Source organism: Lycorma delicatula, chromosome 3, assembly GCF_047948215.1.
Source record: "Lycorma delicatula isolate Av1 chromosome 3, ASM4794821v1, whole genome shotgun sequence".
NCBI lineage: Eukaryota > Metazoa > Arthropoda > Insecta > Hemiptera > Fulgoridae > Lycorma > Lycorma delicatula.
In genome coordinates, this window is record NC_134457.1 from 45,240,662 (window position 1) to 45,266,570 (window position 25,909).

Consider the following 25,909-nt stretch of genomic DNA (forward strand, 5'->3'; position numbering starts at 1 on the left):
ATCATTTTTTCTTTAGTTTGTTCATATATTTTTTTAGAAATGCATTTTTTCTGTGTCCTGTTGCTGTTTTTTACTGGTATTTAACATAATTTAATTACTAATTTTTATTTGTTTAAAAAATTTAATTTAATTTAACTGTATATGCAGTTTTCAGTGTTGTCAGTATGGATTTCTAGATTTCAGTTTTTTAATGAAAAATTATTTATTTTGTTGAATCAAGTTTGTAATTAATGTGTAGATATTTTATTGTTGTATGTCAATTAGTATTAAACTAGTAGTTAATTAGTTTTTATTACTTATTTAATTCTTAATCAATGAAGTAATTTTTGTAAATATTGCTAATTTTTTAAATTCATACCTAGCACTGAATGAGAAGAGCTAAAATTTATGATATTTTTCAGTTTATAAAATTTTTCTGCTAGTCTTTTACATCAATAGAACTGGTATTTGTTCGAATGAAAAACCAGTGTGATTCTTTCTAAACAGTGTTAGAATACTTTTGAGTAGATGAAGTAGACAGGATTAGAAATTGTTCATTAACTAAATTTTGTTTTATTTTCTTTTTTTTAACAATTCCTGTGTTAGAGCTGATTTGTCATTATCAGTGGTGCTTTAGACAACATAATGTTGTTGGTAGCTGTCTTAGTGTTTCATCTTATCATTACATTTTATTACTTGGTGTTTATCTCATTTAATTAATTGCAAATCTGGTGGGCAATAAAGAAATATGTTGGTGTATAATTTTTTCAGTTTATTATTTTATATGATAATATTTTAATAACTTTTTATTCCAATCTATACATAACAATACATTTTGTAGATCATATCAGAAATAGATAGATATATTACTCTACACCACTAAATAAAAAAAAAGAATTGGCCTAGCATTTCTCTGTATGGATCAAGAAAAACCGATATAAAACTTTGATAGAGCAGCATCACAGAATGCACAATTAATTGTAAAATAAATAATAGATGTGATTAAAATCAATATAAATTATTTTATTTTGTTTTTTTTTTTTATTGAATTACATGAATTAATATTAAGATAAATAAAACATGTGAAAGTATTGTATATAAAAAGAGTCTACAAAATAACCCACAATTCAGAAAATGTAAATAAAAATATTTTAGCACAAATTTATATACACACTGAATGGAGATTCAGGAATTTAAAAAAAATTTTAATTACAATAATTTTGTTAAAAAATTCATGAGCAGAATTATCTCTGTAAAAGAAAACCTTTTAATTTTATTTTAAATTAATTGTGAAGATTTTTTAAAATGGTTTAAATGGTTTGGTTCAATAATTAAAAATAGTAATGAAAGCTCATTAACTGAAGAATTGAGTCAAGTTTTGGAAATAGCTCTGTTATCTGATTCAATAAAGATGGATACTGTAATTTTTTTAAGAATAAGCACTTCTTAGCTAAGATTGCATATTTATAAATATAAACAAAGGGTTTAGTTAACAAGGCTAATTTTCTAAATATCAGTCAATATGATTCAAACTTATGGGTACCAAACAATGATCTAACATCCATTTTTTTATCTTTAAAACTCGTTCTGACTTTTTGAGGATGCCCCAAAAGATGATATACTTCAAACAACAATGTAGATGGTGTTTCTTTATGTCTGTAGATATTAAAGTTTCTTTTGTAATGTATTTAAAGAATAATAATCTGTTAATACTGCGATTTAATGCAAGAATTTTATTTTACTTGGTGGGTGGGGATGCATATATTTACTAAGGTTTGACATTGTCAGTTACCTTGCAAGTATACAATCATTTTCATTTTAGTTTAAAAAATTTAATTATAATTCATCAATCAACAATGAACGTACAATTATTTATACCAGAGTTATACATAACCACTACAATACCTTAAAACACAATTGAAGTAGGCATGGTTGAATCTGTCCTGGTTGAAATAGTTCTCTTGAGTGCTCTTGCTCTTATTCATCAATTAACAAACTGTTTGTCATATTCCTATTCTTCCATTTCAATTTTTTTGATATAGTATTAATTATCCTATAATTCTGACAAAAAGAAATACTTGTTTTTGTTTCACCTTACCATAGTAATTTCTGTTATATCCAGCTTTAGCCTATCCATTTACTGTTTTAAGTTGTCTAGCCACCATCACTCATATTTAAGCAACTAGCATTCCAATCTCCAACTCAAAATATACCTTGGTCTTTGTACTTTATCAGAAAGTACAAAGTATCGGAAGAGTACCTTTAAGAAAAGTGCCTTTTCATAGGAAGTCTTAACCAGAGATCCATCTCTGGAATTAATTTTCGTCCAGAATTTTACCCAATAAGACACCATAAAAAAAAAGAATGGGGGGAAAGAATTTCCTTGGAAAATACAGCTGTATTTTTTCATTGCTTCCAGCAGCATAATACTTAACTGTAAAATATGTTAGATTTAAATTTGTGATTCTGTACCTATCAATAAATTAGTTGATCACCATAAAAAATGACTGGAAAGGCTGCTGCTGCCCTCTTTCAAGAATTGTTGCTTTACCTGGACTCTCCATAGATATCCACAAACTATAATACCACCTACAGTAAAATAATCTGTTTCTCAAATGTGTAAAGTTTCTGCATGAAAGCTGTATCAGATTATTTACATGTAGCCAATACTCACATTTGACAAATTACAATTATTGGCTTTATAACAATTTTTAGGTGTACTATACCCTCCTTGGACAGTTTTCCACCGTACTCTACAATGGACAATGGGCAATGTCATTGCCTATCTATGAGTACTTATTCAGATTACTCCTAATTAATCTCATAATCATTAAATTTTATTATCAATAATCACTAAGTAGCAATAATCATTAAATCACATTAATGATTTTGTCATCTGCTATCTGCAGACACACACTGTACTAGCAGCTACAATTCCAATCCACAGAGCAAAGAATTTGGTTTTGTTAATTGATTCTTTTAAATTAACAATTTTTTATTTATTTAATATCCACGTAAAACATTTTTTCTTCTATTAAATGCTAAAAATAATTACATTAAATAAAATTAATTACATTATACAAAATTTATTTGATATTAATGTAGTTATACAAAAATTGGATTTTACAACCAATGGGTTTGTTTATGTTACAGCTGTTATGTTTGTTTATTCACTGTCAAGTTAAACAATCTTAGCTAACTGAAAAACTGTTGATAATAAACAAGTGAAGCAATTGCACTTGTACGATTTGAATTCACAATTGTTAATTTTTATTAGCTAGAGATTCTTACTTTAATGTACACCTCAAAAGAAATGTTTTTACATGCCTGCATATATATATATATATATATATATATAAAAGTTGTTAGTTTCGTTATCAATATTTATCCCTATGATTCCTTTTATTTTTATGTATTATACTATTTTTAAACTCTTCTTTTATAAATGTACTCAAAATGATAGATAATCTTATCTGATTTTAGTTCTTCATGGCTGTTTATCCCATTCACATTCCATAAAAAAACTTAAATCAAAGCTATTTATGAATTATGATAAAGGAACAAGCCCATTTAACAAAAATGGAAGTATATCTATTTTTATATGGATTATTAGCAGTAGCTTGGTAAGTAATGCAAAATTATAATATTACTCTTTTTCTGCTTAGTAATATTAAGAATATTCATTTACTGTAGTAGGTAATTTGTCAAAAACTAAATGTAAAAAAAAAATTTCATAAGTGACATAAGTTTGAATTATATTAGTACGAGGGTAGTTCAAATATAAACGAGAATTTATATTTTAAATTTTGTTGGCACAAAATAAACATACAAAAAATTGCATCATTTTTCTAGATAATCAACTGCTTTGGAAACGCATTTTTCCAACTGATTGTTGGAATCAAGTTTTTTTGCATTCACTGTAAAGAGAAGAGGAGCATGTCATAAGCCAGTTGCACACAAAGGTCGCCTTATGTTAAAATGACATCCCTTATGGGTTGTCATCATCTTTTAGTCCAATAAACAACTTGTTCAAGGATTTGGCAGTAATTCACCGCATTAACTGATCTTTGTTTGCGGACAAAATTCAGAAGGAAAAGTCCTTATGAATTCAAGAATACAGTGGCCAAGACTGTCCCCACAGGCCATCAAGTTTTGTCCTTGACAGATCCAGCCTCTCCTTTTAATCACCATTTCATACTTATCTCCTTGCTTTCTGGGGTATAGTGATGAACTCAAGTTTCATAACAGCTGAAACTATGCAGTCCAAAAAAAAGATCTTTTGTCTTGCAATAATCCAGAAGCTGTGTGTAAATGTCAAGACCAGCATTTCTTTGATCTGCAGAGAAAAGGCAAAGGTTCACATGAGCTGGGCCACTTGACTGTAACCAAATTCATCATGAATGGTTTTGATAATGCTATAACTGATTTCAAGTTGAAAACCAATATCATTAGGCGATGTGATAAGTCTGTGTAAAAGGTCACAAATGGCACAAATTTTTTTGTTTGTCAGTTTCTTCCTGAGCTGGCAATTATGATCCTAATTTCCCCCTTTCTTTAACCCTTTTTCATTCTTCACAAAAATTTTTATGTCAAAAAACACATGGGATTATGAGATGGTAGATTCCCTAAATTGGTCACTTCATCGTTTAGAGAATGTCTGCCACCAGATCTCCTCCTTTGAAATGAGTTAGATTTTAAAATGAGTTAGATTTTAAACCATTCTGCTTCAGATATCTGTTTTTCACTTACTCTGTTGTAGACTACTCTACCAATTCTGTAACATTTTTGTACAAGGAACCGTCTCTGAATATCTCCCATTATTTCAAAAGTTTGCATCATCCTACTCCAATTTCCTTGGATTTCAGCGCAAAATTGTTGTTGATATTTTATCCACCCTTAACCAAAAGAAAAAGAAATCATTAATTTTAAAGCAAAATATTTATAATGCAATCAAAATAATTATAACATTCCTTATTCTTATAAAAAAAGGCAAGATATGTTCATTTCAAATATCATTACAATATGACCTTAAAGCTGCCTACAGTCCCCTCACTGATTCAAAATCCAGTTTAGCATTTAATAGATTATTAAACAAAATTGTTAGTAACCTGAACCTTAAATTCCAATAACCTGAAAACAAATTTGCTTTGAACATGTTAAAATTGATTTTGAATACTTAAAACATGAGGAATAATGCAAAAGAACCAAAATAACCCTGTTTTATAGTAATGATTGATATTCCAAAAGCCTCTAGATTTAGTTCTGCTTTCAAAGTTCAGGATGTATAGAAAACTGTGTCCCTTGTTGAGGTAATGAGTGTACCTAAAACATTACGCCCATGGATCCATTGGGCAAGGATGTGATATTACTCAAAATTTAACCTTAAACAGCAGAATAGTGATTGAGGACAATACCAAAGAATTATTAACCTTAAAAATACAAATGGTTCATCTGGGACTGAATTGTCAAACTTTTACAGGGAAAGGCAATTCTTAACCATTTGCACTATTGTGACATACTTGGTAGTGAAACTTAAATAAAACAAATCTACAATTTTTATATAAAAAAATGAAAGGATATTTCCTATTCAGACATCAATCCCAAGTAATTTTTTTGTAATGCAGTGTAACAGAAAGCATGAAACTATAATTTTATCAGTTTACTTGTTATCAATTGAATATAACTGTAACAAGTAAAATCTTTTTTGAAAATTAAATTAACTGACGATGGGGAAGTGAAACAGAATCAAATGCAGTTTAATAAAACTAAAATTATTTTAAATCTGAGGAGAAAATTAATGTCGGGAAAATCCATAACATTGAAGCCAATAAGATATTATGGTGAGATATTTAATCAGGAATTTCTTTTTTTACCGTATAGTATTATTCAAAAAGAATCCACAAATTATATGAGTTGTTATTAAATAACAAGACATATAATGTCAAATTTATTCATGTGTATTACAGTTCAAATGCTTGTCTCCTTCAACATAGTTCCCATTTGCACTTATATAGGGATACAGTCTTAAATTCCACTCTCAAAGGCAAAGAGCAGATTATTGTTTGCCAGCTGTTTTAACAAATCTGCCATTTTCTTCTTTAATGTATCATTTAACTTTCAGAAGTTTCTTGAAGTTTCTTTAAGTACAGATTTCACTTATGGGAAAAAAATAAAGTCTCATGGACCAAATCTAGTTGACATAGAGGATTTTCCAATATAGTAATGTCTTTGTTAGCTAAACTTGCTTCACAAAAAAAGTTCTGTGTGAGCAGGCACACTGTCCTGATTAAAAATAAAATCTCTTTGTAGAGTTTTTTTTTTTTTTTTTTTACTTTCTCAGCTTTGTCTGAACTTCCTAATAACAATTCTGTTCTCCATTGTCCCTTTTGGAGCTACTCTTCCACATTTAAACCCTTGGCATCAAAAAACAGAATGAGCATGATTTTTTATTTGAACTTACTTCAAACTTGCACAAACTTTTTTCATATTAAGTTCCTCATCAAAATCTAACAGTTTTCCACACAGTATCTGTATCAAGATCATGATTTCTGCCCTCATTCAGAATCTGAGTGGGCAGTCTTCTCAAACAATCTGGTTGATTGTTTCTACAGTTTTTGAAGTGAAAAGTCATCAGGGCTATATTGTCTTTCACAGTTTGACATCTTTGCTTAATTTCCTCGTAAACCTTAGCATTTGAAAATGTTCTATTGGTATTTTGTTCAATTTTTCTAAAAATGTTAAAATAGCAGTTGCTAACTTTTAAAATATCTTACAATCAACTTGATGGTTGAGAGTATTGATGTTGTTAGTCATGTAGGATCAGATATTTCCAAGGTCTCTGCGAAAGAACTAAGAATCAGTTCTCACTGTTTCCTCTTAAGAACTAGGATCATAGTCATGTTATTCAACAGGCACACCTCATATTTCTGAAAGTGTTTTTTTTTTATCATTAGTGGTTTCTTTTACTCTTTAGGGAAACAATTTTTTAAACATAAATATCATTATATCATTTTTACTAATGCTGTCTATATTCTGGCCCTAGACTGTGAAAAAAATATTGTATATCAATATCATATCTTTCTTAATTAACTAGATTTAATAAGCAGAGTGAAGTTCTGTTTTTACTTGATCTTTTGGCAATTAATCTGTTTCTTTGTGATAAAATAAAAGAAACTTACTGTTTTTATTGATTTATGTTAATTATGTTTTTTGTGAGTGATAGTAGTAACACTGGATATTTTTAAATTATCAAAATAAAATTTTCTCATAAATTATTTCACAAAGATTAAATTAAATCTGAATTACATTAAATTAAAATAAATGGACAGAAATATTGAACGATTCTTTTATTTCCAGGAGATGCATGGTGGTGGATTAAATGGTCGTATTGCAATTACCATGGTAAGTTTGATTAGAATTTTGCAGTTCCCTTATTTCATAAATTTATTTATAGACTATTTCTTAATAAATAGTCTATTTATAAATAGACTATTTCTATTTTATACAGGGCACTTTATTGGTAATAAAAAGCAAAATTCCACTAATTCAAAATAGGTAAGTTGTAATTCAGTTCATAGTTCTAAGTCCATTTAAATGAAAATATAATTTAAGTATATTAGGAAAATCAAAAGGCAAAAGTTTTTTTTTCTTTATTATTACTGATTTCAACATAATTACATGGATTTGATGAATAATTTCTTGGTTATGATTTAATTCCCATCTTCTATAAAACTTGTCATCATTGTGTCATCTCATACTGCACAAAATCGTTACTATAATGTTCCTTTTTTATCCAGGTAAACTTTGCCAAAATCATAAAACACAACAATTTTTAATTAAAAATTTTATTTATTGTATAAGTAAGAGTATAACATAGATTTCATAATGAGCAGTGATAAAATTAGGGTATAAATGATCTGTAACTTTATTCTTTTATACAAAAATGTTTTTTTTTTCTTTTCGATACACATAATACATCATATAGATTATGTTAAGAATGGGAAATATACTACTGCTTAGATAAAAAAGGAACTGCTCCAACATTTATATATTTGTATGTATCAAAGGAAACCTTGGTAAAACCTTGATCAGATCAACATCACAAAGTACACAATCAATTATAAAATAAAAAGTAGATATGATTAAGGTCCATATGAAATATTTAAAATATTAACTTACAAAATAATATTAAGGTAAATACATGAAGATAATAAATAATGACAAAGTAAATCACAGTTCTGAAGTTATAAACAAAAATTATTTGAACACATATTTATGTACATATTGAAAAGAAATGCAGAAACTCAGGGGATTTGTTTTTGATTTTTATAAAAAGATTGTTACTGATTTTTATAACAAATGAACTATCTGTCCTTAAACAGCGAAATCTTGTTATTACATGTAATTCTGATGATCTTCCTACTCAGACCTAATGAGCTAACTTAAATTTTCAGTTGATTGGCTTTATTGGGTATTGATGATAAAAATGAAGAGAGAATAAATTTTGAATCATAAATTGTATGATTAGAAATTACAGATGATTATTCTCTGAATATAAATTGTTTGCTTAGTTTATTAATTTATCAGTATAACAATATGATAATGGTATTTACAAAATTATTTTAAAGTATAATTTACTTTCACAGATTATTGCCAAGTTCCTTCAGAATAAAGAAATGGGATTACATTAGGGATTAGTTATAACAAATATTTTGTTATTAGTTTTTTTTTTTTTGTAATTTATTGAAATCTTAGTTTAATTAAATTAATTAATGTTTTTTTTTTCCTATTTCCTAATGTGTACATTCCAATCTGTTCTAACTAGTGAACAATAAGCAACCCTTCCTAAGGCCCAATTAAATGAGATGAGAATGATATGTATGACATGTAAATGAGGTGTAGTCTTGTGAAGATACAGGCTGACCTTTCCTTAGATGTATGGTTGAACCCCAGCCACCAAAGTACACCAGTATCCACTGTCTAATATTCAAATCCATATAAAGCAGCTACCTTTTATTAGCATATGAACCTCAGAATCTTCATCTCCAAAAATCAGCTGTTAAACAACTGAATTGTAGCAAGTTAACCACTAGACCAGCCAGGTGGGTTAATTAATCAATGCTATTTGAAGTTAAGTTCTCTCTATAAATGCATTAGTTAGCAATTTCTCTTACATTTTTTCTTGATCACTTTGAACTACATATAAATTCTCATGCAGCCAGTATACATTGATCATTGATCGTTCAGATAACTCATTTATCAGTGACAAATAAAATAAAGAATAAATAGATCTTTTATTCTGACCATTATGTAACAATACATTATGTTGATTGCATCAGGAATGGGTAGATATGATACTCCATTGATAAAATAAAAGGAACTACCCCAGTATTTGCCTAGATGAATCATGGGAAACTGTGATCAGAGCAGCATCACATAAAACAAAAAAATAATTTATTTTAGAATAAAAACTAGGTGTGATAAGGTCGTTATAATTATTTAAAATATTAAATACTTTACATGAAATAATGTAAAGTATTTACATGAAAATACTAAATATAAAAAATAATTTGTAAGACATTAATGAAGATTTTTTTACTTATATTTATGTACAGATTAAAATAGGATGCAAAAAAATTGGGTTTTTATATTTTTTAATTAATTATTTTAAAATGTTCTAGAGTAGTATTATTTCTGTAAAAAAAAAGATTTAGTTGTATTTTAAAAATAGTGAGAAGATTTTCTAGATGGTTCAGTCATTTTTTTAAAAAATGGCAGCAGAACCATAATAAGGCTCTTTCTCGTAAGCTGAATTATTGCATTGAGTTACAAAAAAGCAGTTGCGTTGTCTGATTAGGTAGAAGTGGGTATCATTATTGTTTAAGAATAAATGTCTATTTTTTTTAGCAAAATCTGCACATTCATACAAATAAAAACTCAAGGAGAAGTTAACATTTTTAGATTTTTAAATATTAGTCTACATGATTCAGTATCCATGTTAATCAGCCTAACACTGGACAAGGCTGATAGCCAAGTTTTATCTAGCTTATGCAGAATACTTATTTATTTTACCCTGTTGTTAGCTGATATAATTTTAATCTCCCATAGCTTCTAATTATTTTTTCTTATTAAAAACAATTTATTTCTTTAATAATGATTTGATGTAACGTTGACATTTTGCCATTTCCTTGTTTTTGTTAGATGTGGACGGATCCACGACTTTCATGGACTCCATCAGAGTATGAGGATGTCAGTACGATTCACATTGACACGAACGATGTTTGGAAACCTGAAGTAATTCCTGTATTCGATCATCGGTAACAATAAATAAACATTACGTTTTATTCTATTAATAATTATTTATTTATATAACAACTACAGATGATGTTCAATATTAGTTACTAACGGATGGTAATCAATTTTTTAGTTAGTGAAAAATGCCTTAACCCATCGGGTTGGTCTAGTGGTTAACGCGTCTTCCCAAATCAGCTGATTTGGAAAGCCGAGAGTTACAGCGTTCAAGTCCTAGTAAAGCCAGTTATTTTTACACGGATTTGAATACTAGATCGTGAATACCGGTGTTCTTTGGTGGTTGGGTTTCAATTAACCACACATCTCAGGAATGGTCGAACTGAGAATGTACAAGACTACACTTCATTTACACTCCTACATATCATCCTCATTCATCCTCTGAAGAAGAATTATCTAAACGGTAGTTACTGGAGGCTAAACAGGAAAAGAGAGAGTGAAAAATGCCTTGCCTGTTCAAGAGGCAAACCTACAATGTTTGGGTGAAAGACAGAGACGTTACCACCTTTCCACAGATTGCCACTTCAGATAATATAATTTTTAATAAACTTTACTTTAATTTACCTGTATCACAATTATACTGAGACATCTCAGTTAACAGCTTTTAACAACTTATTTACCAAATTTATAAGAAAGCAGATTATTATGCAATTTTCTTGTTATTATGAAACTCGTCCAAATTTGCTGCCCATCTTATGGTAATTATACTAACTTTTTTTTTATTCTATCAAATAAATTATAAAATCTCTGTGATATAATTTTTATTTTTAGACAAAAGATTGCTTTGTGAAAACATATACATGATATGCTTCATGAGGAAATGGATATACTTCAGGAATGTAACATAAAAAAATAATGAAAATAATAAAATAATTGTTGTAGGCCAAAAATGTCTTTACTATCTAGTAATGATTGTCAAAGGATAATACCCAAATTTCTGTTATAAATTTAATTTAATTCCTTACTGCACTTCTTTAGACACCAGTTATAGAGCAGATTTTTGGTTCTGAGTGTTATTTGAAATATTTACATTATTTTCTAACAGTTCTTTTTTTCTTTATAAAACCCTCTTTTCTTTATAAACAACATCCTTTTTTTATGTTTGGAATAAACAAACTAATAAACTGTTAAATTATGAAAAGTACTAACAATTAAATCTATAGAGGATTTTACTTAACACAAATTAATGTAAGTAAATAAAAACCAAAAAATATTTTTTCTAACAGAAAATGAAATATAGAAAAGTGAAATATTCCAAACTTAATAAAATTTATAATTGTTAATACTTAAAACATTTCAAAAAATATATTTAATTTTAAGAACAGCTTACCAAAATTCCATTTGACTTCCTAAAGCGAATTCAGCTATTCTGCCATGATCAGGAGGAATTTATTATTTATAATTAAAATTTATAAAAATGTAAAATTCACATAATAAAATTAAATACATAACAATTGTCATTTTGTAATGATGTTAAAGTCATAAATTAAAGGAACTAGGTCCATTTTATAAGAGAATCACAATTGTTATGTGAAATAAACAGTACAGATAATCTTATAAAACGGACGTAATTACTTTAACGTATACTTTAATATTACAAAATGACGATCAATTGTATTTAATTTTATTATGTGAATTTTATATATTTTAATTATCAAATATAAATTCCTCCTGAAGATGGCAGAATAGCTGAAAGAGCGGAATTTTGGTAAGCTGTTCTTAAAATTACATATAATATTTTTTATCAATGGTGCCATATTCAAAAACCTTAATTTCAAAAGCACAAGTTAATTCAGCGTATAAAAGATAATGTTCAAAATGTTTTTGATTGTTTATCTAAAATATAAGCAATTTATAATAGCAGTGGAAGCTGTATTAATAGTATGTGCACCAGTTGTTCAAATAACTTCAGTTGTTATTGAAAATTGTTGAATACACATTTATGTGCAGGTTTAATGGGTTGCAAGAAATTCAGAATATTTTTACATTTTTTAATTAATTATTTAAAAATTCATTGACAGAGAAAAATTGTTTTTGTAAAAAAAAAAATTATGTATTTTAAATAAATTATTGGAAGATTTTTAGGTGTTTAGATAATTTATTAAAAATGGAAACAGAAGCATAATAAGGCTTATTGTAAACCAAAGTACAGTAGTAGCATCCCCCCATATCCAATCTACAGTATTATAGCTCGATATGTATGTGTATGCTTAAACTTGTTGTGTGTTGAATCACTGCAACTGATCTTGTCGTATTGGGAGAAGTGTGTACTGTATTATTATTTATACAGTCTTGAATTTGTACATGGAATAAAAATTTGTTTTAATTTAACCTATACAGTATAGTAGTGCATGTTTGTACATTACCGCATAAGCATATTGATAGTGTTACTGTTACCGTGAATCTAGTTACCGTGAGTCTAGTTTTTATTGAGGGTGTTCATTAATGGCTACATATGAAAATGCGTAGTGTGTTCATTACAACTGAAGCTTTAGAGCTTGAATGACTTGATATGAGTGAGTTTGTGCAAAAACTTTCTTTAGAATTCAGAGTCAGCATTACCACAATTAAAGAATGGAGGAAAAACAAAAAGGCCCTTGAAGCATATACATGACCGTTGAAGGAGAAGATGCATTAAAAAACAAAAAAATGCTGGGAAAGCCTAAATTGGAACTCTTGAAGATTGCATTATGGCTTTGGTTCTGCCAAGAACCAGGAAAGGACCTCCTTTATCTGGACCCATTTATTAAAGAAAAAGCAATGATTTCTCTACAAGAAACTGGAGGGAGAAGATGAAAAATTCACAGCAAGTGAGGGATGGCTTCACAGGTGGAAAAAGCGTCATGGAATTCGACAAGATGTCATTGCTGAGAAAACATTGTCAACCGATGATGCTGATGCAAATGAATTTGTGGTAAGATTTTAAAAGCTAGTTGAAAATAAAAGTTTTAAACCTGATCAGCTGTACAATATTGAGACAGAGTTAAATTACAAAATGCTCCCGAAAAGAACTCTTGCGTCAGAATTTGAAAATTTTACTGGTACGAAGTTGGTAAAGGATAGATTTACAATTGTTTTCAGCTAAATCCAGGATGATTTCAAAACAAAAAAAAATTAAAACTTTTTTTTTTTGTTTACAATAAATCTGTTTTGATATACAGTTACTTTTTTTATTTATTATTATTTTTTTTATTATGTTAATTGGCTGTAATTGAGATAAAGAGTTTAATATTAGTGTTTTTTTTAAATCCACTGAACAGTTAATATATTACTATAACACTTTTTATTTTAAAAAAAACTACAATGTTTTATTTTGTTTCATCGGTGTGATATTGTGACTTTATATTGTTTATCTCCTCAATAATAATCAAATAATTTGCTCAGCATCATGTAACTAAAATTAAATATCTCTCCTTTGTTTAAAGTTTTTTAGAATGTCATAATACTTCCTGTTTTAAATTTTCTTTACATTTTATAATGATGTTTTACTCCTCCCAATATCTGGCCTTTTTTTCATTCTGACCATCCTTGGTCCCATGGGTGATGAATAAATGGCGTTTTACTGTATTTATATCTTACACTATTTGCAAAGAATCATTTTTGAAAGTTTGTATTATTTCACTGAATTTTCAGTATGAATATAACTTAAATTATTTACTCTATTTTTTGTTTTATATAACATTCATATGTGGATAAAATTGAAGTTACAATATATTTTCTTAGACCCAATAACAAAAATCTTTTACATAATAGTCAACTGACTGAACATGTTGAATAGTTTGCAAATGAAAAAAAAATCCTATTTAGCTTTCTCCTTACTTCAATGTATAGTATACCTTTCAAATTTAAATTATTATAATTCTGAATTGAGGAATATATTTCTTGTTATATATTTCTTGTTCAGAAATAAGTTGTTCTACACTATGTTCAATATGGCTAACAACCACTCCTTGGTTGCAATGACTCAGATCACAAATAATGAAAGGCTGAAAAATGTTTTAAGATATATGTATGTGGTACTCTTCTGCTTGGAAATCTTTGTTCAAAATCACATGTTGTAGGCCAGCTACTCTAGGAATGCTATTCTAAAATTAAAAAAATTAGAAACTGCATTCAGTGTAGAGTTAATTATGAAAAACTAATACAACAGGTATTATGTGAAATAAGTTAACAACTATTCTTCAATTTGAATTTAATTTAGATACTGTGGGTATTATCTACTACGGGTTGTTATAAATAATGCAATGGGGAATAGGAGCAGTTTAGTCTAAAGACAGATATTTTCCATCCAGTATTGAAATGATTCTTGTTTCAGTATAAAATTAATTTTAAAAAATTAAATGTTTACTTTAATATAGGTTTTTCTACCACATTTCAGTTTGTTTTGTTTTTAATAAAAGTTAAAACTTCTCAAACTCCTCTTCATGTTTATTATTCATTACATAAATATTTCTCAGAATTAAATTCTACAACTTTTGTTTCAAATTTTACCTGTTTACTGCCAATTTAACAAACTTTTAAACGTTAGTTTTTTCTTAAAACTGTCGGATATATATATATATATTTCTCAAACCTGTTTTATTCAATTTTTCAGGACAAAAACCATAAAAAACCCCTTAATTTAAGCATATGGTTTCATTTTATCCTTGGAGCAGAAATTAGAATAAGAATTTTTAATAGATATAAAAAAATGAATATATATAAAATTTCTTGATCTGTTATATTAACTGTTATCACTTGTAGAACATACCCTAAAATTCTTTCCATTTATTCATGAGAGATCCTTATTTTAGAGACATTGTGTTGGATGATTGTATTTTGTTTAAAAGGCCTTTTTTTAAATTTGTCATCTATTTTTTTTTTTTTTTTTTTTTTTTTTTTGAGACAATCATGTGTGATATTCCTTTTTTTGTTATCTTTATTTTTACCTATTTTATGTAGGAGTAAAAATCATTGACTCTGTTATTACTTACATTTGTTATGCTAAATGTTTTATAGTTTTGAGGTCTACAAGAAGATTCTTTATGAAGACAATAAAAATTATGAAAAATATTTACCAAAATTATTGTGGCATGCCAAGCAAAATTATGAAAAATTTGTTATTGATAGATTTAATAATAAAAAAAGAATATGGCACTATGTCAACAACAAGCTTGGCAAAAATAAAAAATAAAAATCATATACTACAATTGAATTCCAGCAATATATAGAAAGTGGAAGTAAAATTGAAGGTGATAATAATATTGCCAGTTATGATAGACATTGGTAAAAAAAAACTGCTTCACAAATCATACCAAAGAATAATTATAGAAAACAAAACAAAATACTTAATAATTCATTGAATGTTTATCCTACTAATCCAGACGAGGTAAAAAAAATTATAGAAGAATTAAAAAACAAAGCTGATGGTGTAGACAACATTCATACTAATTTAATTAAAAATGCCTAAAATATTTAGTTTTCCTACTTTTACATATATACAACTTATGTTTTTAATTAGGAATATTTCATTTTAAGATAGTTGAAATAGCGCCCTAAACATAAAACTGGTGATAAAAATAATGCAAATAACTACCAACCAATTTCGTTAATTTCTAATTGTGTAAAAATGTTTAAAAAACTCTTACAAAAAAGAATTATAAATTTTCTAGATAAACACAAACTATTTATTAATTTTCAGTACAGTTTTTTGAAAAAGAAGCTTTTGCAAAAGTTTTTGAACTAATTTATATAAATTTAAAATAAGAAATATCCATTGTTGCTGTGGTTTTGGACTTGGCAAAAGCCTTTATCACCATGAATCATAAAAAACTAAAGCAAAAATTATATGACATTGGTAGAAGAGGATTATCGTTGAAGTAATTAAAAAATTATTTAAAAGATAGAAATCAATTAGTTAAAGTAAATAGTATCAAAAGAGAATTAGTTGATGTATCTGATGGAGTTCCCCAAGACACAGCATTAGGCCCACCATTATTTATATGAATGACTTATTTGAATTAAACAATACTAACTGTAAAATCATAACATTTATGGATTACACTGTTATTATTTGTATTGGTAATACCGGAATAATGTATTTAATTCTTTGAATTAAAGACTATTATAAATAAAATAATTAGTTACATTATAATTTACAAGCCTTTGATATTAATAAAACACTTTCTATTACATTCTCTAATCATTGTGATACTACACCCAAAACCTTTATTATTAATATAGATAATGATTTAATTACAAAAGTTAATAATACCAAATACCTTCGGCATTATAATCGATTGTAATATGAATGAGATGGAAATACCTCATACAAAAACTTAGTTTATAATAAAAACATGTAAAAAACTTTTTAAAAACCACTCATATTAAATACACTAAAAATTAAAAATTATGTAAAAGGAAATTGTAAAATGCCACTCTTAAATGCACTAAAGGTACAAAATAATTTTAGGACAGTACCTCAGAATGGATTTGACAGCAAGTTTTGATGGTGATATGTAAGATTATGTGAAAGTCAGCTTCAAATTAAAAATTTGATGTTTTTGCCAATTTTTTCATATGCGGGATGAATGGCCTAAAGAGTGGGGTGCAAAGATTGAGCACTTCACTCTTTAGGCATTCATCACTCAAATGAAAAAATTGCCAAAAACATCAAATTTTTTATTTGAAGCTATGACTTTCACATATTCTTACATATCACCATCAAAGCCTGTTGTCAAATCAATTCTGAGATACCATCCTAAAATTATTTTTTACCTTTTATTGTGTTTAATTTAAGAGTAGTGTTTAATTTTTTTTTAATATTTTACATATTTTTAGTTTACATATTTTTTATTTTCTGCTTTTTAGTGCATTTAATATAAGAATGGTTTTTAAAAAGTTTCTTATGTATTTTTTATTTTCTACATTTTAGTCTTCATAAGTTTATATAGTTGCGTTTGTGCACAGGTTTAAGTGATCTTTCGAAGTTTTCATGCCTCCAATTTGCAATACCATGCCAATAATATTTTCAATATTATTTTAAGTTCATATATCTTAAAATATTACTGTATATGCTCATGTGCACTTCAAACATCACAAACAACACAAATCTTAGGTCTCTAGTCTCACATATTAAAAGCTCTCATTCATTGATACACTGAACTGATGTCACTCCATACACCAAAGAAAATTCTAGATTTCCGAACTCCAGCAATAATTTAACGTAAACCAGATACGATTCTATTTGCACCACCTATGTATACCTTAAACTCCGTTACTCTCAGTATAATGCGGCTGTTATATCCATATCAGCTACAATGTATCACTCAGCAATCGTAGATACAGTATACACCTCAGTAAAATCTGTATTTGTATTCATATAAGTTCAAGGGTCATTTTTTTCACTTAGAAAATATGTAAGTTTAAGTTAAGCACACAGGTTTAAGCGATTGTATTAAACATGAATTTCTGCCTCAGCCATAGAAAAATTCCTTTCGTCCAATTTAATCAATTGAAACACAATATCAAAAACATGGATAATTCTTTCACTAAGAAAATATGCATGCAAATGAGGTTGTTGCATAAGTTCAAGGGGCATTTTTTCACTTAGCAACTTAGGGGCATCTTAGCAACTTAAAAATTTGCTAAAATGTGTTATCATCAGGACCAAACCTGAATGCAAAATTTCAGAGCGAATGGATAAGCAGAAGTGCTTTAAAATTCAACTGAAAGGTTCCATACAATGAATCTTACATACATAGTCCAAAAGTGAGTTGAGTGGTAAGAATACCTAATTAAAAAATACTTATCTATGTTTTAGGAAAATTAAATAAGCTATTAAGTCATAAAAATTTATGCACAGTTATGTATGGTTTATATTATAACATAATAACATATGAAATTTTGGCATGGGGTTCTAGATTTCATGAACTTGTCAAAATAATGCATGAAAAAGTGATTAAAAATAGTCTTTAAGAGTGACATAAATAATAATGAAATACCTTTAAACTTGAGAGAAAAGTATGTTTTAGAATCTATTATTCATCATTATTATGAATTGACAGTACTTTTTTATATATGTGCGAATATTAGCAACATAAGAAATAATTAAAATTATTTATGATTTAAAGTTATAAATATAGATTTAGAATTAATTGTCAACAAAGAAATTTGCAAAAAAATCACAAATTTATTTCTTATAAATATTTTAACAAGCTTCCTGAATTTTAGAAATATAACAACAGTAAACTGTAAAATAAAATTAATTAAAGAAGATTATGAAAGCTATGGAAATCAAATAATTTATATAATTAGTATTGCTTTAATGTATATACTGAGCATATACTACTAATTAAGCACAGCTTATGAATAAATAAAATAATTATCAAATTGTAATTTGTTTTAAGATTTTTAGTTTTAAATTTTATACAGGCTGTGAACAGATATTATACTCATATATACATATATTTACAGAATATTATATACATGCTATATTGTATAACTTATCAATAAATAAATAAAATATATTAAAAAAAGTAACTGATGGAAAAAAAAGTAAAAAGAATAATTCTTACTATGCCTGACTCCTGAATGAAATTGCCCGAATATAACCATAACTATAAAGTGACATACTAATATAAAGGAATCATCTGATTAATACAAGAATATGGCATATTTTCTTTCATGGATTACTGTATAGCTATATAGCCAGGAAAGTAATACTTCCAGCTATTTTACAGTGCTTAGGCTGCATTGAAAATAGTAGATGTATTTTGTTACAATAAATTTCTACTTCAGACATAAAAAAATTTCAAGACATTTGCATCAGCTGGTAAAGAAGCCAATTAATCCCAAATAAAAAACATGAAATTGGTGGTACAGTTAGTTAATTTTTGTTATGTCTTGAATTTATTTATGAACAGGTGATAATTTATTAACATGTAATCTCCAGAAATTAGTTATTGAAGTTATTTTGACAATAGATCATCAATAACTAAAGTATTTCAGTTTTTTGAACCTATAAATATTATCATCCTCGTTAATCAATGAATACTAACAATTTCAGAATCATACTCCTGAATGGATTTATTGGTTTACTATCAGTTTTATACTTAAATACTTAGGCAAAATACCATGTGATTTTTAGTTAACTTAGGATATCTGAAATGTTATTTAACATTAGTTAAAATGTTATTTAACAAGTACCTCTAGTCAACTATACTCAGTATTTAAAATAAATTGTTCAGTTTTGGTAAAGTTAATGTACACACTACTCCTGATTTTCTTCAATAATATGTAGGTTCTGTTATAATGGAAGAGAAATTAAACGACTAGAAAATTTTATTCATTTAGAAAATATTTATCTTTTTCAGAAACATATATTAAGGTTCTCAGCAACATAGTAACCCTGTTCCTCCTTAAGATCTTTACTCATATCTTATTCGTAATAAAATAAAATATGTTTGATTCCTATGTACTCTAATTTCCAACAGATAAATTTTTAGAAAATTGCCTGTTAACAATTCTATTCATAATAATAAAGATATTGTGACAAGTGGAAAATGTTCTAGAATGGAAAGTAGCAAGAAATAGAGAGAAAACAAAGAATGTAAAAAGACAAAAAAATATACAAAAGGAAAAATGTAAAAACAACAATAAAGAGAAATAATGGAAAAAATTTTTATAATATTGTAGAAGGTTCATATTCAGAACTTTGTAAAACAAAATAATACATCGATAATCAGTGGATAAAGCCTTTACTTGATGAAATTCATCATAAAAAAAAAGAAAATGAAAACAAAGTATGTTTTTTTTTTAGTTTTACAAAATTTATTTTAAAAGATTTAAAAAAAAATAAATCATTCTTTTACTTCCAAGTACAAGGAAGTATTGTAATCACAAAACATTTCGGTTTTCAGATTTCAACATTCATTTTGATTAGTTTCGGCATGATGTCTGTACGTACATATGTATCTCGCATAACTCAGAAACAATTAGCCTTAGAATATTGAAATTTTGAATTTAGGACTTTTGTGACATCTAGTTATACACCTCCCCTTTTGATTGCAATCGACTGGACCAAAAGTATCCAAAAAAGCCCAAAATCAAAAACATTTGGATTTTTAACTTTTTCATAACTGCAGTAATAAGCCCTCATTGAGAGCTTTTCAATGTTATATCAAAAGTGGTATTTATTTTCATTAGTTCCAGTGTTATAGCCCAATAAAATTTAATTAATGAGATATTTGGATCTTACAAGGGGAAAGCACATCAGCGAGAATTTGTCTTCATTTCTTTTTTTTTTAATTTAAATATATTGATTTATTAATAATTATTAACCTGTGATGGTAAAACGTTTTACAAAAAATAATAATTCAATAATAAAAAAAATATATATATAAAATATATATGTAATTTAATAGGTGTACAAGGAAATCACGTAGTGTCCACATCAGATTTTTTTTAATAAATCATATTTTTGTGAATAAATTTTGTGAAATTAAAAAAAACATATTAATCAAAAGCCAATACGCTTGAAAGAACAAGGGGATGGATCACCTGTAGTTACATCACTACAAGCGATAGGCCCAAGGGAATAAACTGCTAAGAGGCAGCAAGTGGTAGTGTATATTACATTATGAATTAAAATGCAAGTGTTTTGATTCGTGATTAAGTACAAGAAGCCATTTGATAAGTTCTTTATAAACATAAAACAAGGTGTCATTATTCAATGTTAAAAGTATAAACTGCATTCCTTTTGTAGAAGAAGTAATAAATAAACCCTGTATTAAGTTTATTGTTGATTTTGTAATTGTATTCTTACTGTCATAATCACTTATTAAACTCTGCATTTATTTTCATTAACTATAAATTTCATAATAGAATCAGAGTTATTGTTTGTGACTTATAATTTACTTATTCTGTAAATAGTAAGATATTCAAGAGTATTAAATTGTACATGATATTTGTAAGAATTTTAACACTTGTAATATCTTAATAACTTTCGTTAAACTGATGACATGAAACAAGTTACTACTCAAATCATCAAGCTTTAAGAATACCTTCAATTTTGCTGTCAAAATTTCTGCTCCCTAGTTTGTTTTAGGTATGGTTCTACATTTGAGTGGGAAAAGTTAAATTGTACCGCATATGAAATATGAACAATTATAAACAAAAAATATGCTTAGTTCTTGTTTTAGAAAAATTATTTTCAAGTTAACAATTTATTCAAAACTAAATTTTCTAGTGAGATAGCCATTTAATTTTGCAAAATTAAAGTAAAATAGTAAATAAAAATCTTATGACTTCTTTTTACATGTATACACCAGAGAAATTTTCTTAACACACAAGATACACAAGCAGCATCTTTGTAGAATGGGAAGAATATAATTTGTAAAGACAGTGCAAATTAGTAATTTTTTTTCATATGGCTTAATAAAACTTCAAATTAAACTTTAAATAATACTTTCGATCTGCATGAATAATATATTTCATTCAATTAATGATTGTTTTTAATTTTTTGTTTCAGATTTCAGGGACCAAGTTTTCATAGTGTAGAATCTATTAGAAGAGAATTTCTTTCACTTGATGGTGAAGTGACTGTTGCTGATTGCATAGATTTTGTTACTTATTGTGAAAGTAATGAAGAAAAATGGCCATATGATACCCAGATATGTACTTTAAAATTTGGTTCTAAGACTTCATCTGGAATCATTATGAGTACTGTAACTGCAGAGGGAATCAAAAAGGTTACATGAATTATATTATTTAAAAGGGATATTTGTTACTTTTATTTCTTAAGTACTTAATTTACAAATGACTTAATCGGGAATTATGTTAGTGATTTGTATTATTTGAACAGTAATGTCCAGCCTGTTATCATTACTAAAGTTAATTAAGACATGTAAGTAATCATTAACTACTTAATCTTCAAACAAATAAATTCTGTAGGCATGAACTTGTGTCAGTTTTCTCAGTCTTACAAACATTCAGAATTATTATCACCACAAATACATACGAGAGCTTATCGCTAAAGTAAAGATTGTTTCATCGTAAAAAAATGTATTCTGAAAACTTCATAAATATTTTTTATTTCTCTTAAACTACATACTTTATACTACTCTATAATCACCACATGAATTAAGACATTTATCGTAACGACACACCAGCTCCTATATACCCTTGTTGTATTCTTCTGCCACCAGTCCATTTATCATTTTCTATTTTACTGATTAACAGAATTTTTAAGTTCATAGTCACCTGCAAATTGTTTATGACTCAAAAATTCTTTCAATTTCTCAAATGGTAATCAGAAGGAGCTAAATTCAGACTATATGGTGGGTGATCGTAAATTTCCAATCTAAATGTTCTCAGTACTGTGTCGGACCCACAACATGTGGACGTGCATTATCATGCAGCAGGATGATGCCAATAGTCAGCTGCCCACTTCATTGATTTTGAATGGTGCACTGTTACTTACATAGAGTTTTGCAGTATGCTTCTGCATTTATAGTCATTCCACGTGGCATGAAATCAATCAGCAGTATGCCAAGTCAATCCCAAAAGACTATGATCATTAGTTTGCATCCAAATGGCTGTGGCTTGATCTTTGTTGGTCTGGTTGGTGATTGAGAATGACACCAATCACTTGACTGTCATTTTCTCTCTGGCTTGTAATAAAAAATCCATGTTCATTGCCAGTAACAATTGAATTAAGGAACTCATCACTTTTTTCTGTGTAGCGCATCAAAAATTCCAAAGCAGATTTCATTCGGATTTTTTTGTGACGTTCTGTTGAGTTGTGTGGCACCCAATGTGCACAAAACTTCCTAAATGTTCTAGAACAAGGCGTCCAATAACAGTTCTTGAAAGATCAGGAAAAAGAAGGACCGATCAGAAATCGTCAAGCAATGATCTTTACTGATTTCATCATCGACGCGTTTCAACAAGTCCTCTGTGATTACCGAGGGCTCCTCAAACGTTCATCATGCACATTAATTCTGTTTTCTAAATCTTTCGCACCATTTTTGGACATTTCTTCAATTCATTACATTATCACCATACACAGCAACCAACTGCTTATGAATTTCAGCCGGGTTAACATTTTGATGATTTAAAAACTTATGACTCCATGTATTTTACAGTCGGCGTTAACATCGATTTTCCTATTCATTTTATAATGTAATAACTCACATGTAATCAAAGATACTGCAACATGACAACTTACAGACAACAGTGCAGTGTGTACATTACTAGCGTGGCTCAGAACGACACAGGTTCACCAACCTTAAGGAGAGAAATTTCCCAGCGGTCTTTACTTTAGAGACATCCCTCGTACAATAAATTATGCAACAGTTATATATTAAATAATAAGTGAAATATGTATTGTATTCTTTTTATTGGGCTAGTAGTTCAAGCTTTCAATTTTGTGTTATACAGTATTCTTAAATTTCTAGAGTACACAGTGCTCTTTATCTCATAGTCCATTGATATCAAATTAGGAAACTGAATTGGATATTCTAAATTACCTCTTCATCCTAATCTATAATCCAGGATAGTGATGAAGAGAAATTTTCTCACATCAATTTGAAAATTTTCTGCTAAAAGTAATACTTTTCATTGAAAATAATGTAACTGTTTACTGGTGTAACATCTTAAAATATAGATGCAATTTGAAACATATCATTTAGAGGATAAAAAATGGTTTATTGGCACAGTATACACAGTCTTTTCTGTCAATAGTAAATTTAAAAAGTGGCTTCACATAAAATCAGGAACAACTATTCACAAAATTTGTCACCTACTAGATTGTCCTAATTCATAGCATGGGATGCATTACTTCCATTCACACTAGAAAATGTGATAAATACTACATTTGTACATACTGATCTGAAATAAAATTCATATCAAAAAGGTTGATACCAGAATTATATTTATTGAAAAAAATATATATATAAAGACAAAGTTTAAAGACTTCATATAATATTTATTAATAATTGATTAAATTTTATCTTAATAGCATAATTTAATTATTACTATTTATTTATACTGCAAGAATAGGCTGAATAATAGTTACTGATGATAGTAATGAAGTTTCTAGTATGAAAAAATGCCATGCTTTTCTGGGACTCAAATCCAGAACCTCTGAATGAAAGACAGAGATGCCCTAGAAATCTAATGAGTTATAATTATTGTTGTAATACTAACAATAACACTAAAAGTATCATTTCATGGTAATATTGTAGTTATTACCAGTTTATCAAACAATTTCAATATTAGAAACTTAACATTAAATTTTAAAGAGTACTATTTACACTTTGTAAAAATAACAAACTGGTCTTTTAGAATTTTTATTTTCAAATAAAACTGAATGTATTGTTTCTAACTTAAAATTTTAATTTTCTTTATGTATTAAAATATTTTTTTCTGCTGCTGCTCTAACAGAAAAATATTTTACACAAAATGTATGTGCAACTATTTTGTTTTAGGTGAAAGGACAATGAGCTGAAGACTGGTCAGTATCTTAAGACAAATTCTCTAAAAACATTACACCAAAATTGTATGGACTTTCATCACTTCCTGATTTCTTAGTCACCTTCTTCCTAAGAAAATCCCAAACGTAATGCTGTATTATGTGCTAATGCATTTTCTGCCTTTTTTTTGCCTGGAGAAGGAATATGACAAAACTTTGCAAAGCGATATAATGAATAATTTAGAGTACAGCATAGATCATGGACTGGGTTTTATTTAAGATGTTCTCAGCAACCAAAATTTATACACACTAGAGTACATTTACACCATAGTTTCCAAACAATTTTGATTGAAAATGTCAATTATCTAAACAATATTTTTTATATATAATGTTATTTGCACTAGTAGTAAAGTAATATTGTTCATTGCAATGATACACCCATCTTTGTTTACTAAATGAGGATGATTTTATAATTTATACTTCCTCACTTACTATTTCATTGTCCAAGAACTGTATTTATTTCATTGCTTCAGAACTGTAATACTTTCATCAGAAAAATTTTCATAAATTACTGTTTTTAAGTTTTCAGTTATTAATACCACCATATGTATCCTTTTCTTGTTTAAATATTATAAAACAAGCAAAAAATCTCAGTAATGCCCTAAATAATATTTTTCTTTAGTCTTTGCAATGAATGGATGATATGAATCAAAATTTTAGGTAACTTAGAGTTCAGTGTTTTAATATAATATAGTTTTATAAAATAATATAATTCATCTAATTAATAGCAGCAGTTGCAGTGCAGATTGCACTTGTATTCTTAAACTATATCAAATTTTATTAAGATCTCATCCAGACTGTGAATCAGTTGTTCACTCCATAATACAAAAAGATTTTAAGAATACTGGATTCTATCCATAATAATTTCCTTAAACTTTCTGCAGTGCTTTTACATCTAACTCATTTAATAAACATTTCAGCAGAGTGTAGTGAGTCTTCTCTAGCAATAAATTGATTCGTGGTTGATAGTTTACATGTTTATTCTAGTTCATCAAACTAGCATAACTGTGAATTCAAGTTACATCACAAATAAATTTGCCATGTTCTTCTTTGTTGCTATTTTATAAGTGCACTTCAATCACCATCTGACATATTCTCTTCAACTAGCTC

General features: G+C 27.6%; 1 protein-coding gene across 1 annotated transcript in view; it reads left to right on the forward strand.

Annotated features, from left to right (window-relative positions):
- Nucleotides 1–25,909, forward strand: part of LOC142320881 (acetylcholine receptor subunit beta-type acr-2-like) — a 41,909-nt gene continuing 16,000 nt past the window's right edge. The window contains exons 1-5 of the mRNA XM_075358863.1: nucleotides 1–76; nucleotides 3,463–3,602; nucleotides 7,336–7,380; nucleotides 10,180–10,295; nucleotides 21,797–22,016. Of these exons, the coding sequence (XP_075214978.1) occupies nucleotides 40–76; nucleotides 3,463–3,602; nucleotides 7,336–7,380; nucleotides 10,180–10,295; nucleotides 21,797–22,016 (558 nt within the window). The 5' untranslated portion in view covers nucleotides 1–39. The remainder of the gene's footprint in view (nucleotides 77–3,462; nucleotides 3,603–7,335; nucleotides 7,381–10,179; nucleotides 10,296–21,796; nucleotides 22,017–25,909) is intronic.